This window comes from Pygocentrus nattereri, chromosome 16, assembly GCF_015220715.1.
Source record: "Pygocentrus nattereri isolate fPygNat1 chromosome 16, fPygNat1.pri, whole genome shotgun sequence".
Lineage (NCBI taxonomy): Eukaryota > Metazoa > Chordata > Actinopteri > Characiformes > Serrasalmidae > Pygocentrus > Pygocentrus nattereri.
In genome coordinates this window covers 10,181,934-10,197,744 of record NC_051226.1, presented here as the reverse complement: position 1 = coordinate 10,197,744, position 15,811 = coordinate 10,181,934, and the positions used below count along the sequence as shown (strand labels likewise).

General features: G+C 39.6%; 1 protein-coding gene across 7 annotated transcripts in view; it reads left to right on the top strand.

The window, feature by feature from the left end:
* ehmt1b (euchromatic histone-lysine N-methyltransferase 1b) overlaps positions 1 to 15,811 on the top strand; it is a 44,966-nt gene that overhangs the window by 12,219 nt on the left and 16,936 nt on the right. For 3 of the 7 annotated variants that reach the window (XM_037545865.1, XM_037545870.1, XM_037545869.1), the window contains exons 2-9: positions 5,524 to 5,608; positions 6,819 to 7,312; positions 7,565 to 7,730; positions 8,020 to 8,156; positions 10,560 to 10,715; positions 11,140 to 11,211; positions 12,449 to 12,566; positions 12,770 to 12,910. In XM_037545865.1, coding sequence (XP_037401762.1) covers positions 5,524 to 5,608; positions 6,819 to 7,312; positions 7,565 to 7,730; positions 8,020 to 8,156; positions 10,560 to 10,715; positions 11,140 to 11,211; positions 12,449 to 12,566; positions 12,770 to 12,910 — 1,369 coding nt within the window. Of the gene's footprint in view, positions 1 to 1,730; positions 4,065 to 4,174; positions 4,294 to 5,523; positions 5,609 to 6,818; positions 7,313 to 7,564; positions 7,731 to 8,019; positions 8,157 to 10,559; positions 10,716 to 11,139; positions 11,212 to 12,448; positions 12,567 to 12,769; positions 12,911 to 15,811 lie in introns of those variants that run through there. The other 4 variants (XM_037545868.1, XM_037545867.1, XM_017714750.2 and 1 more) reach the window with 4 other exon arrangements.

The following is a 15,811-nucleotide window of genomic DNA, read 5'->3' as shown; positions in this document are numbered from 1 at the left end:
CCTTTAGGAGAGGAACGGCCCCTCAATCCTCCATCCATACTGGCTGTGAATATTCATCATTTGGAGCTTATTCACTTGCTGTGTTCATCTGCCTTTTATCCCTCCATTCACTTTGTCCATTGAGAGTTGGCTGCTGTTCTCATGTTAAGAGAACGGAGTTCTCTTGTGACCAAGAGGTGGTATCCAGCCTTCAGATTCAGTCATGCAGTGGTCTGGGCTGAAGCCTGTAATCAAGCTCTATGGGCTGAAGCAGAACCCATTGCCAGAGTCTTTTGGCCTTTTGCTTCTTGCACGGAGGTGAAGTCAAGTGACATGGACTAAATGCTGTAGGCTTGGTAACTTGCAGAGGGAGATTGTTACTTTGTTGTTTTAAAGGGTGCTTCATGTGTTGGAAGCAAAGAAGAGGACTTGTCTATCCTACTATGTTTCAGTGGCAAACACTGGCTGATAATTTGAATAGATTTCCTTGTTTGAGTGTTTCTACTGTTACTTCTTGGGTTAATGCTATGGCTTGAGGTTGCCACATGAGTGTTTGTAAAGAGGAGAGAAATGTAAAAATGCCATGTAGTTTGCAGGAAGACAATGGATTTTGCAGGTTTGGGCCTGTTGAGCTGGCCAGGCCTAAAAGAAGAGTTGGATAAGAGTCATGTACTGAAAATGAAAGAATTTCAGCATACTGTTTTTGGTTTTAATGAAGATAAAGATTTTTTTTACATCACTAGCCCAGGCCTTTGCCTTGTCAAAAATGGGTTCTGTAAGTAGCTTGATTACCCTGCTCTGTGTTATCTTGATTGTTGAAGAAGCCAAGCAAATGAGAGAAAGAATGCAGCACCTATAGTGCCCCGAGTCACGGATCTCACTGAAGGTTATTCTGGGCCTCTACTGAAGACTTCTTTTCTCTGTTCTTTCTAAAAGGTGTTTTTAACAACTGTTGATTAAATCTTAACTAATATGCGACTTTTAGGCACAAGGTTGATGTTGATGTTTATTTATGGTGTGTTATACATGAAAAGCACACTTTATGTTAATAAATCTACCACGCAATTCTTTGTCTGGTCATATGCAGTGTAGGCGATTTCTGTAATGGGTCAGTTTCACTTTGAGTGGCCTGAAAAGGTTTTTTTTTTTTTTTTTGTCAGTAGTTTCGTTGTGATCACATTCTTTTGGTCTTGCTATAAATCGTTTCACTTTTTTGTGAGTCTTTTAAAATGTACTTGATGATTTTTAAGTGTTTTAATGAAGATACATTTCAGCGAATTAGTCTTGGCTGTTTTGGCTGTCATTGTGATAGAAGGACTGATCATTTTAAATGATGAGAGTAAGTGTTCATTCATTCTCTCTCTTATTTTGCATTCCTTTTTAGATGCCTTCAACATTTTGGTGTGAACTTTCTCAACAGCCAAGTTCTGTCTTGTGTGTGGCTAACTATGCCACAGCATGTGGTCAGTGTGATAGCTTTGCTATTTTAGTGTAATCCTTTTGATTCATTCTCAGATTGCTATTAAGGTAGTTATGGGATCTATGGCCAAGCTTGTATTCAGATTTCCAACACTTTTTTTGTAAGGAAGTTCCCTGTATTTTGATAAAGCCTATGGACACCCTTCAATATCATTGATTCACTAAGAATAATACAGTCAACTTTAGGAGTACTCAAAATGGATCAGTAGGTCAAATATTGTGTGTGTGTGTATATATGTGTGTGTGTGTGTGTGTGTATATGTATGTGTATATATATATAAGAAATAGCTGGTATGTCATATAAGGTTCAAAAAGGAAAAATCTCAACTTTTCCTTGAGCACTGGAGCATAAATTGGTAATGTGGTAATGGCCTGTGTTTCTCCAGTAAGCTGTTTCAACTTATGCTTTGATAAGACCCTTATTTCTGGAGCAACAGCTTGGTAAATTCACAGTTCCCCATTGGGTAAGGCAGCACTCTAATATTAAACAGACATGTTAATTAGTTCAATATTTGGTGTAATTTCTAACCTAATTTGAATGGCAGTGTTAATTAGGCTAGTTTTTCTAGCTAATTTTCTAAATCCCTTTGTTTTCCTTTACTGAAGTCTCACACTGGGGCAATGTTTGGATGAGTTTATCAGAATTGATAGACGTTAGCTTTCCATCCCCCACCCACATGGATCCTACCAGAACACCCCTACCACACAGAAAAATTCACTGTCTGTCCAGTTGTGTCCGTAAACAATCTGGTTACGAAATGGCGGTTGGGAGCAGAAGGCCCTTCCCTCTCCCTCCCTTTCTTCACTGGGCTTGCTCTCTCTTTCGCCTCTAGGGGGAGGGCTTGGGAAAGAGAACAGCACTATTTGCAGTTAATGGTCTTCTCATATTTAACAGAGCAGAGCTTTTTCTTTCCTCATACCAATGCAACTTTATGTATAGATACTATACAGGGCAGGCTGCTGTTTAGCCCATAGTGAAATCGGTTTCATTCGGTTTCATGTGGCCATAAATGGTTTCCATAGGGTCCATAGTTGTCAGCTGTCTGTTTCATGTGTACAGTGTGGGGACAAAACATGAGTTAAGCCAAAATGTGTTGCAGTGTGTTCAGGCTTTTCCCTTCAGACCTACATTTATGTAACATGGATTTGGATGATGTTCCTTCAAAGACAAGAATGTCAATATGTGCAGTTAAATGCAGGTTTGAAAACGCTTCAGCCTCTCATGCTGGAAATGCCAATGGATAAGGTTGCAGTGGCATTGGCTGTTGGTCAGGAGAGAGCAAACCTCTGTGTTAGCCCACATAGCCCTACTACAGCATGGAGGTGCTGCCACTTGCTGGAAGACAGTGATCTCAAATCAGCCTTCGGGTTCTGCTCAAGTTCCACTCATCTTGAGCTCTGTGTGTCTGAATTGGTTTCCCAGACAGAGTAGCCTGTTCAGTTATCAGTGCTTTGAAGGTATGAACGACAGCCTTTGTCAGCTTCTGCTCTGGTCTGCTCAGTGCTTGTTGATGCCACCCCCACGGCTGCTGTTTGTTTAGTTGTCTGATTGCATATATTAGTGTATGTGCCGTATGTCAGGGCTTTAGAAGAGTGAAGTAGTGAGTCACTCTGTATTGACATCAGTGTTCCCTCTCACCTGTAACTTGTTCCTCTGCTAAATGTGATGTTTCTTTGCTGTAGATGTTAATATTTTACGAAATAGCCTAATTTAATATCTCTGACAAGACAGGAAACACTTAGTACCCTTTTTTGGACATCCATCAATCTTCTCTGAAATCTTTTCACTTCTGTTTCATGTCATTGAAGCGGGTTTTTTCTGCTGGGTGTAGTACATGTCGTTGTACACCAGTGTTATTTTCAGGTCTTGGTATTTCTTTCAGCTCCTCTAACTATTTTGTCTGAAAGAGTGTGTAATAACAGTTGCAGTGAAAGTGCTCCGCTCTTGAAAAATAAAGAGAAACAGAGATGGGTGATTGTGGGCTAAAGAAGATTAGGCTGTTCGACTCTTTCTGGAAAGAAATGGTGCTTTCAGATTGTTGATAACTGTGACCCGGAGGGGAGGCCACAATGGAAACCCCTTTGTGTTGAATGACCGAGGACCTCATTGGAGTCACCAGTGGCACAGCCTGAGTTTTGAAAGGGTCTCTGATTGTCATTTTGGTCTTGGTGGATCAGAACCTGTCTAGGTTGGTTAGGTAATGGGGGACTCTTATTATGAAGTGGCTCCCCTGGTGGTGAGAGAGGGAAACAGAAAGAGGGACCGACCTTTGTTGAAAGCAGCTCCAACGAACGGCAGACATTTTCTGACTGTCCTGCGGAAGGCAGCTGGTGTGGCTGCCAATCAGATGAGAGCTGGGGAGCTGGGCTGGAGTGGGGGAGGGGCAGCAGGGAAGAGCCTGGATTTTGCTGTAATTACTGCACCTTCTGACCTCCTTCCTTTGAGCCTGGCTGCTGAAAATCTCTACAGTAGATGTTGAAGGCTGCCAAGTGAGTGAGAGTCTTGTGTACTTCCTACGAGCAGATGCACAACACCAGTTGACTGCAGTTGGCTCATCTGTCTCTGTCCTCCTCAGAAGAAATCAGTTCATCTGATCACTTACCTGGTAGTTAACTTGTGCTTTCCTTTTAAATATTTGCTAATTGTGAATGTGGAAATTGGTAGAATGGGAAATCCCCTAATGAGTATGTTTTAACCCATTTGCTTCTGTTGCAGTGTCCTCAAATTCCCTCTTTGCTAAGTCGTTCTGGATGGATGGATGGATGACTTCAGAGAGAGTTCTTTGGTACAAAGATGTCATTTTGACAGTCCGCACAAAGGGAACTTGCCATGCTGTGCGTTGAGTGGACTGCCTGTGCCAGATGATTCATTCAGTACCCAACTAGTTAAAGTGGAGGTCTTCTGTTCAGAGTTGTACAGCCTGCCTAGAGCAGGAGAGACTGGGAACTAGTTCAGTGCCACTGGTTACCAACAGGACATTGTCCGTGTCCATTTGTCTGTGTTTTGGCTTGTTGAGAGATACAAATGTAGTACCTTAGCACTATGACTAAGACTAGAAGAAGTCATAATTATCTACCAAGGTCTCCTGATTGGTTTGTAATAGAGTGAAGACACTGCTAGTCAAACATGGGTTTGGCTGAGAAGTTGCTGTTTGTTGTTTGTTCAATAAGGAGCTTTGAAACCTCACTCAGGGTTTGGAAAATATGGGCAGGGTCCAGATCAGCCGTGGAGATGGAGCACTTCCTTACTGCAGGACTGGCTGAGCAGCTTGGGCTGTCTACTGTAACTGGGCCAGTAGCCAAGTAGACTCATACAACACAACAGCCAGATGCAACCAAACAAAAGAGAGTGAGTGAAGGAAGGACAGATTCAAGAGGGAGGAACGGTGACGAGAGCGATTAATGGTGCGCCTATTTGTGCAGTTCTCGTTCTGTTCGTCATTTTAACACCTTGTGTCTGGTTTCCTTTTTTCATTCTTGGGTAGAGCTCCGTGAACAACAGAGGCACAAGTGATCTTCCCATTAAACCTATTTATTGTTGTGTAGGATAAACGTGATATGAAATTGAGACATGCTGGATAAATTAGGTTAGGCGCTAAAAAAAGCATCCGCATCCATCATGTAGATTTCTTCTTTGCCTAGCTATGGAGAGATGCACTGTTCTGATGAAGGCTCTGCCAGCCAGTCAGAGCCTTTGTTGTTGAGGTGTTGAGACGCATTCCCAAGAGATGAGATAATGACTCAATGTTTTTCCCCTTTGTCGATCTCCTAAAGTGAGGCAATTGAAATGTATATAAGAAGCCTGTGGGCAGTGTGGCTGTGGTTCACACTGTTTCTCAAGAAAAAGGGCTTCTTATGACCTCTTTCTTTGAAATTGCAAAATTAATGTTTCGGTTATCTGGCCCTTGAGACCGAACAGGACTTCTGATTTGTAGAGCTGAAACCTTCCAAAACTGTTCTGTTGATTTTTTTTTTTTTTTTTTTTTTTTTTTCCCATGATCTCTCTTTGGGCTAGATTATGTGCCTTCTTGCTTCATTTGTAATCTAATGATGCCTGTGTTTCAGCCTGCTGGTTTGGCTGGGGGGACTGTGGGGAAGAGAGAATCCATGAAAGCTGATGGCATGAAGGACTCCCACAAAGATACAGAAGGTAAATTGCTCATTTTATTGTGTTTATTACTGTAACTTGTTTTCATGACTTTCATGCTCACAACTCTCTGTAGGGATGCACAGATCCAAGTACCTATTCTGATGTCTGAACTCTGAGTAAAGATATCCTTTTATTCGTTTAATTTCTAGTGAAAACTACTGTTAAGAAATTAATTAAATTATTATTCACATCAGGTGATATTTCTGAGAGAAATGTCTAAGAGACCTAAGACATTAGATATATGATAATCCCCTTGTGCAATGAAGGAGAATGTCAAAAGGAAATTAAAATAAAAAATATAGAGAAAATGGGACCCAACGTCCTGCCTCCTGCCCAGTGACCGCTGGGATAGGCTCCACAACCCCCCTCACTCCCCCTCACCCAGAAGGATGAGTGGCTCAGAAAGTACTCCTAACCCTATAAGACTCGGTAGACCACCAAAACCGTCAACATCAGATGAACGGCGCTTAAAGCTTTCACTTTTGAGAGAGAGTAGGAAATCAAGCTCTGTTTTTGCTTCAGATCTGAAGAAATCTGTAGGTGTTTCTGGCCATCCTTCCGTTGTGAATAGACAACTCAGCATTATGGGTCTAAAAGGATGTGTAGCTGTAAATGAGCTTTACTGAGGAGGAAAAAAAAATTACCAATTTTTTTAAAAAAATGTGCATACCAGACAAAGACGCTGCTGTAGTCCTCAGAACAATGGACTGACCATCCCATAGTCCAGACCTCAACATCAATGAATGTGTTTGGGAGTTGGATTGTGGGAGTTGGCTTGGGAGTATGGATTATACTTGGATTATGAGAACCGGAAAATGCAACCAACCACTGGTTATTGTGGCTTATGTGTTTTTTTTTTTTTTTTTTGTTTTTTTTCCCCTGTTAAATATGTTTTCTACTGAGACATGAATGACTTTGTACATAATGGCCATTTCACCAGTAATTAAATAAATAAATGGTGGTCACTGACTTTTGATAGTACTGTAGATTAATGTAAATTTATTATTGAGACTATCATACACAAATTATTTTTGGATTGTGCATTTTGAAATGGTGTTTCTAACATTCTGTTTATAAAAACTGTTAGACGTTTATAATAGTCGTGGCTAAAAAATAAAAGTTTCTTATGATGCCAATCTAGTGCATCACTTATTTCTCAATTTATTCATTTTTGCATGTATGTGCATCTTTTTTTTGTGCCACATTGTAGGTGGGGATGAAGATTGTCTGAATAGGAAAATGGAACCTGTCAAAACAGACGCAGAGCTAAATGGGACCTATGAGAGCACAGAAACGGGGAAAGCTCAGCAGGGCCTTTCTGTCCAAGAGTCGCCCACCCAATCGCAAGCTATGGAGAATGGACTATCAGAGACTGATCCTCCTCATGGCTCCACAGTGGGCAGTAATGGATACATTCTCAATAAGCATCAGGAGGACACACCGGCTACCCAACACAGGACTAGCTGGTCCCCTGTGGGGACTTCAGCCATAGGGCATGCCTCTAAAACACTCCCTCCTTTGGTTAAATCACAACACCAGGGCCAAGCTCCTCTAAGGACTGACATGAGCAAAGGGCCCAGCCTGGCAGAAGGGCGCTCGGAGAAAGAGACTAAAAATGGCACCACATCAAACACCCCTCCACCTGTAACGATACATAGAGCGCGAAAAACCATGTCCAGGCCGGCTTCAAATCATCCGTTAAAGGTAATTAGTAGTTCCACTGTTGTGAAAAAATGTGGACGCACATGGCGCAATTCATAAAACTGAGTGAGACATCCAGTTGAATGGGCTTAAAAATAAAAGCAAAGCGTGTTCTGATAAGGATGAATGGTTATGGGGAAATTATTTTTCTTTTTTTGCAGACTCAATGGGTGGTCCCATTTAAGAATTATCACATTTGTACTGTGAAATAGATAGACTCAATAATATTTAAACTGTATTTATTTTTTCCTTTAGCTTTTAAACAGGGAAACAAAAGAGCCAAGCGTGGTGAAAGATAAGAGCGCGAGTGGAGCCGAAACTGGGCTGCCTCTGCAGACTCCTCCCGCTCAAAAACAGCTACCTCAGAGCCAAACTGATGCCACACCGGCAGCGATCGCCACACCAGCCAAGCCACACACAGGTTACACTCTAACCCTGCTTGTCCCTCTTCAGTATGTCGTGCTTTCTGGCTTTGTTGGTGTAGTATTAACAGGCCAAGCATTTTGGACTAATTTTGCAGAGAAAAAAAAACATGAAAAGTCAACCTAACCTCACACAGACTGGCGCTTAGGCCAGATGTTCTTGAATTTCAGTGCATTCCATGATGTTTAAAAGGGCAATGAAGGAACTCTGAACCACTTCTCTTTTATATTGCTATGTTTGCATTTGATGTTGCATTGATATTTCACTGCAGACCTTTGTTTACTCAGTAGCGTCCGTGTTGAGGAAGAAGAAGCGAAAGATGGGAACGTATAGCCTCATTCCCAAGAAGAAAACCAAAGTCCTGAAGCAGCGCACAGTACTGGAGATGTTCAAGAATATCTCCAAATCTCCACCCAGTCCTCAGGTTAGTGCTAAACCAAGTCTATGGGCAGATCCAACCTTAAAGATTTTGTTTGTTTGTCTATTTTTTAAAAGTATACCATATTGTGCCAAAGTCAGAGATGAATTTTTATTTAATGTCTGGTCAGTATGGCCATTAAGTACAAGTTTTTCATTTGTCAGCAGATATTTCTGAGGAGATTAGATATAATAATCCACTTGCATAAAGAAAAAGTGAATGTCAAAGAAATATATGTTAAAATCAGGAGATCCAAAACTGCAGTAATAATTATTCAAAAATATTAAGAAATTAGGACTCCTAATAACTGTGTAAGACCTGGTAGCCATGGATGATTTTGTGCATCTTTCCACTGTGACAAGACTAATCAACATTTATGTGTCTGAAAGGACGTGTAGCTTTCAGGAAGCTGTTACTGAAAAAAGAGACAAAAAAGATGCTGGTGTTCTCAGAAGTCCAGACTTCAACATGATTGAATGAGTCTACTTGATGGGTTACTTGGATCTTGAAAAGTGAAAATCCAACCAAATGCTAAGACTGAAATTTGGGAGTGTGGAGAAATATTCCTGTAGATCTTTTAAAAATTGAATACAGGTGTCCCAAAAAGAGTAGAAGCTTGTGATGACTGCAAAGGATGGACATGCTAAAAACATATTGATTTAATATTTACAACCTCATTTTCAAAAAAGTTGGAACACTGTTCAGAATGTAATTAAAAATAGAATGCAATGATATACAAACCATGTAAACTGAGTTTTTTTTTTTTTTAATATTTGCCCATTTTGATTTTCTTTTAACAACACTCTGTAAGCACTTGTTTACTGAGCAGACCAGTTGCTGTAGTTTTGAAAGTGAAATGTTTTCCTGCTCTTGCATGAAATGGGATTTGAGCTGCTCAACATTTCAGGGTCTCCTTTGCCATATTTTTCATTTCATGATGTGCCAAATACTTTCAATGAGTGATCAATCTGGACTGCAGCCAGGTCTGTTTTGCACCTGGACTCTTTTACTATAGAGCCATGCTGTTGTAATACATGCAGAGGTTGCATGTGGTTTGACTTTTCTTGGCTGAAATAAGCAAGGCCTTCCCAGAAAAAGACGTCATCTAGAAAGCAGCATACGTTGCCAAAACCTGTATATTTTGTTCAGCATTAATGGTGCCTTCACAAATGTACCAGTCACCCATGCCTTTTGTACTAATGCACCCTCATATCCTCATGGATGCTGGCTTTTGGACTGTGCACTGATGATAAGCCAGGTGATTTTAAGTCTGGAGGACACAGTGTCCATGATTTCCAAAAGTAATTTTTTGAGTCGTTGGACGACAGGACATTTTCTGCTTTACCTCAGTTCATATTTAATGAGCTTGAGCCCAGAGAAGGTGGCAGTGTTTCTGGCTCCTGTCTGTATATGGTTTCTTCTTTGCATGGTAGAGTTTTAACAGCGACAAACTATGTTCACAGAGTGATTTTCAGAATTCTTCCTCAACCCATGCAGTGATTTCCACTACAGAATCATGTCGGTTTTGAATGCAGAGCCACCTAAGAGCCCAAAGATCACAGCTAGCCAATATAGTTTTTTGGCCATGTTCCTTGAATATAAAGATTTGCCATGATTCTCTGAATCTTTTAATGTTATTATGTACCGTAGATGATAAAATCACCATGTTCTTTGCTATTTAATATTGTGAAATGTTATTCTTCTGAGTTGTTGTAGTATTTGGTTGTGCAGTCTTTCTGTGTTGAACCCCTCCTCATCTTTACTTCTGAAAGACTCAGCCTCTCTGGGATGCTTATGTTACTGACCTGTTGACATTTAACCACCAGGTGTATTTTTAAGCAGTACACAACTTCACCAGCCTTTTGTTGCCCAAGCCCAACAAAGTGTTGTTAACATCAAATTTAAATTGGGCAAATATTTATCAAAAACCAGTAGAATTTCTCAGTTTCAACATTTGTACTGTTTTCGGTTGAATAAATGGTTTAAATGATTTGCTCATCATTGCATTTTGTTATTTATCTTTTGCATAGCGTCGCAACTTTTTTGGAAATGGGGGTTATATTTAACGGAATATTACATAGAAGCCCCTTCAACTACAAAGGGGCTTCTGTGTAATATTCTGTTAAATATCAATATGTTTTCTGCTTTTATCTGTTGGAGAAAATAATACCTTGTACTTCATTCTTTTGACTGGAAATAAATAAAGTGCGCTTTATGAAGTGTGCGCAGTACTGTGTATGTAAGTGTCATTTTTGCCAAATGTCATTGGAAACAGTACAGAGATTGTGTGAAGTCTTTACCTCTGTCAGGGTTTTTCCTTTCTTCTGCATTGTTTTGTCAATCGTTGCCTCGAAGGCTGATGGCTGTAAGACTAAGACATTGATCTTTGTGCCTTATGTTGCTCTACAGCAGCCAAAAGACACCACACAGGTGAACGGGGAGCGGGTCGAGAACGATTCTGAGGAAGAGGAGTCAGAGGAGGATTCTGAGGATGAAGAAGAGCTGGCTGTGGAAGAGAGGGTCACAGCACCTAAGGAGGGCAGCAGAATGCCTTCAGTCCCACAGGTTTTGAGATTTAATTTGCTTGCCACCCTGCTGAAATGTAGTGTTTAGGTGGGGTAAAAAATAGTTTATACTCTTAATTGGTTCTTTGCTGCAGTCACATAGAAGAACCAGTGTGCGTTGCCTAGATAACCTTTCAGGTGGTTCTGCTGATTTATTTATTTTTTTTAGAACAATCAGGTCTGTTCACATGAAATTGCACTCCTCCAAGTGCGTTCATACTATTTCCTCAAGGCACGTGTTTGCCTTTACACACTCCCAGATTGTTTGGTAGATAGAGGGGATTCTGACAGTTGGTGGGAACTGGAAACAGTTGCCCAATAATCTTCCTTATGTTAAACATGCATAAAATAAAACGTATAGACAATATATGCCAAACATTTTAAAAAGTATATTTCAAGCTGTCAGTTGCTTATGTATGATGCAGCTTGGAGAGGAGCAAGAGTCTGAAGAGTCTGCAGAAGAGGAAGGTGGAGAAGAGGGAAATGAATCAGACTTGGTGAGATCATTAAACATCCTTACATCTGAAAGCCTTCTTGCAGAGGCTTCTGTCTTATCTTGCCATAATGATAAAAAAGAAAAGAGAACATTGCATTGCATTACATATCTCCAGATTCAAGTGCACTTTATCTATTTATCTTTTTAAAGATGTAATGAATTATATACAGTACTGCTATGAAGTTGGAGACCAACCTTTGTTTATTTAATTTGCAGTCAAAACAGCAATTAAGAATTATTATATAGATAATCTGCTCACATAAGGACGGGCAAAGTATTAAAAAGTACTTAATAAAATTTAAAATGCTTCATAGAAAATGGGAATAGAAACCGTGCATGGCCTGGTAGACCACCAAAACAGTCACCATCAGATAAACAGAACTTAAAGCTTTAATTTTTAAGAAACATGAGAATCAGTCTCCACTCTTGCTTCCAATCGACTGCTGTTTCTGTCAACCTGTGAGAAGACAGATCAACTATGGGTCTGAAAGGATGTGTAGCTATGGGTCTGAAAGGAGTCCAGACCTTAACATCATTTAACATTTGGAATTAGTTGGTTCATGAGAAGGAGAAGATGCAAGCAACTTCTAAGTCTAAAGTTTGGAAGTGTGGAAAAATGTCCCTGCAGATTTCTTTGAATAAATGAAAGCAAGTTTCCTAAAAGGATTGGAGACTTTAATAAAGGCAAAGAGTGGACACTCTAAATACTGAAAAAAAAATATTTAGATGTTGGAGCTTCTGTGTAATTATCTGTGTTAACTTTTTAATGATGCTGTAAAATGACTGCAAATGAATAAATTAGGGTTAGGCTCTGACTTCTGCATGGTACTGCATTACACTCTAATCATATCATCATAGATACAGCTCACAGAAATGATGAAACTAGTTGGGAGCTATTAATTCTTATTCTAGTGTGACAAAACTTTCACAGAATGTGATTAGCACCAGTTACACCCTTGAGCTCCTTGATCAAGGAGCAGCACATAAAAGTGATTGCAAAATTATTCTTTCTTTAGAACTTACCAGGTCTGATCTGAAACATTATGATGCAGTCTTCTAAACTTAGATTGACATATCCATGAACTGTAAAGTAATTCATATCTGATTTTTTTTTTTTTTTTTTTTTTTTTTCGTTCAAATGGATTTTAGTTGAGGACTAAGCCTCTTTGAGGTGAGATAGACCAAGTCTTTGTTTATGTGGAATGTGTTGAAAAGTGGTTTCATCTTCTTATCTACAGAGTTCGGAGTCCAGCTTAAAGAAGAAGTTGAAAAAGAAGACCAAGGGAGACAGCGCTTGGCTTCGGCCAACCAGGAAACGCAAGAAGAAGTTGAAGTCAAAGTCTGAGGGTATTTCTGGTAGAATATCTGCAGTTTATGTGAAGATACCAGTAGAGATCATAGAGCCAACTTTGCCTAATTAGAGACAGTTTATACACTAATCATTATACTGAAACTATTTCAACATTTGACAGATCTTAAATATGTTGTGCAGTACTTTACCTGTTAGAACAGTGGTGAATAACTGTAGTGTTGAATTCTTTCTGTGATGATCCCTTCAGGTATGGATGTCCAGAGTCGGTCAGAGACTCAAAGCCCAGGCCAAGCCCCAGTCCCTGCTGGAGGAAAAGAGTACACAGAAGTTCCATTAGAAACACTCAACCTGAAAGCTCAGGACGCTCTGCTGAATACCCAGAACACAGGTGAGTGTACAGACCATAGTTTGACACAGACTAATGCCACTTTTTTCCTTACTTCAAATTAGTTAATCATACTTTAGTACTTAATTACTTGATTATATCCTTGATTATTTGTTTTTTTCCATTCAGAGGTAAAGAATAGTCATTCTCTTTGACATAATCTGTATACCTGGGACGTTTTTTGAAAAGATCTTTTGGTAGAGTCAATTGTGCAACATCTGCGTTCAAGGAATGGTGAAAGAGGCCTTGGTAGGCCTAGTAGATTGAGTTGATACTGTTGCCATGCTGGCCAAGATGAGTCATCACTGTAGTGGTCTCTGTAGGAAGGGTGCCCCCTGGTGGTATAAATGAACTTGAATTTGACCAGTAGCTGAGTGTTATATTGTCGGTGTCTGGATAGATGAGACCTTGGGTTTCTAGATTTGACCTTGAATCGGTCATATACTATAATCCAGTTAATTGTAGTCATTTAGCAATCGAAACCTTGGTCTGAAATCAGGGGCCAAGTCCAGACCATAGCTGTGGATAGTTCATAGTTCTGGGTAATTCAGCTTTTAAACATATGCCAGTTCTGCGCTATACATTGCTTTAACCTTATGAGATTATTGTTGTACAGTACTCTGCAAAATTGATTCAGTTTATGGTCAAATTGGCAGTCGGTAACACATTTATTTTTTAGCATTCTGGGAAAAAGCAGCAAACATATTTAACAGAAAATTACACAGATGTGTCATAAGCTAATATTTTATTAGTGCATCTTTTGCCTGTATTACAGCTTCCATTCTTTTCAGCAAAGAAACCTGCAGGGATATTTTGCTACCCTTCCAAAGTAGTCTTAGAAGTCGCTTGTGTTTTCTGCATCTCACGAGCCAAGTAATCCCAAACACATTCAGTGATGTTGAGGTCTGGACTCTGGGGTGGCCAGTCCATTGTTGTGAGGAGACCAGCAGCATCTTTGTTTTGCCAGTTTTCTTCTTTTTGTCTTTTTTTTTTTCTCTCAGTAAGGACTTACTGACCACCACACATCCTTTCAGACACATATCAATGGGTTGTCTTCTCACAGGGGAATGATAGACAGAAATTCCTGTGGATTTTTCCAGAGTGAACTGATTTCTTCCTCTCTCTCAAAGATGAAAGCCTTAAGTACTGAAAACTTTAAGTATCTGATATTGACAGTTTTGTCTTCTCTTATTTCTCTCTTTTGATTCTTTTTTTTTTTTTTAACTCCAAATTTGAAAACTTTTTTTTTCTTTACCTATTTTGACTTGCCCCTTCCAAATACAAGTGAATCTTTATGTCTAATCTCCTCAGAAATATTTGGCCATTTTGACTGGAAATTAAGCAAATGAAGAGTGGTCTCTGACTTTTGCATAGAACTAAAAAAAGCAAACAAATAAAAAAAAAAAACAGTACATACTTTCCTTCAACATGCTAAGGATTGAGCTGTCTGTCCCAAAATTCATCAATGACTGTGATTTCATGGGATCAATGATTTTTGCAAGTTTATACTAATTCCTAAACATGCAAATGCATACATGAATACACGAGATAAGTATTAACTTGTTTTATAAACTGAACATTTGTTTATATGACCTGTGTGTATGTTCTCCATACACTGTTAGTGAAAATTCCAAAGCTCCAAAAACACTTGCAGCCAAGTTCTTTAGCAAAGTATTAGTCATATTAATCATGAACATCATTGTCATGTTCAAATGTATCAACAGATGTTGAGTAGTTGAAATCACTAAGGCAAGGTTTGCTACATTTGCCTTCAATTTTGGGAGCAACACATTGTGCTGTTGTCTTGGTTTGGTCTATTGAAATCTTAGTCTTTATTCACTTGAAATTTTATTTGTATCAGTTTTTCCGATGCACTTTTAAATTCATGGGCTTCCTCCCTATTAGGCTAGGTGTTATCGTCCATGACACTGTGCATGTTTTTGTCACAGTCTGAGTACTCTCAAATTGAACTCTTCTTTTCTTTCGGTTAATTCTGCCATTTTTGTAATAGCGATACTTTGGTTTGTGGATTTGACATCAGCTGCAGAAGGCCTTGATTAACTAATGGTCATGCATTACAGACTATGAAGTTTTTTAAAAAAAACATATTTCTGTAAAAATAGGATTTTCCTTTCTGAAAATTTGTCACCACCAAAGAGTTCAAAAGTAAAACCCAGTCTGTGCCACAGAACCTTTCAAATCAAGCACTTTTAAAAAGTATTACAAAATTGGTAGAACTCTGTTTCCTTTGGTCTTTCTTGCTAAAAGTTTTCAGGAACTAATATCTTATATAGCTATGAAGTTCATTCCCTAAGCTTCTTTTTCTTTAGATGGTCATGCCCCGCTCTCGTGCTCCTGTGCCATGCATTTGTCAAGCTGCTCAGTGGGCTGGCTAAGAATAGACAGTGTTCCTAATTGACTGAGGAACTGACTCCACGTGCATGACCGTTTCATGGTCCACATTCAGTGTAGGCGGCACCAGTTTAGATATGGCAGCAACATCTGTAATAAGTTTGTTTGTTTGCTTTAGCTTGCTACTATAAATAGGATCCACTGTTTGCTGTTCCCACTAATTAGTTAGTTGTAGATGGAGTATGTGTTCATGAAGGAGTGACACCTCTGTGTTTAACAGTGGATGCAGCATCTCAGTCAAAGCTGTTTGGTTCACATTGCTGGAAGGGCTATCTGGTGATATAAACTCATATTCCTGACTCAAAGTATGAGGAGATGCTCAGATTGCTGCGTTACAAATATTTCCTACGCAGGAACTTGGTAAATGGTAACATCTTGTATCTGAACCAGGGAGAATGCATGTGGAAGCCAGCTGTTGGATGCAGGCCCTTGCTTGTGTAAGCTAAAGCGGTAGCTCCCAGAATCGAGTGGGATAGACATTGCTCAATATTA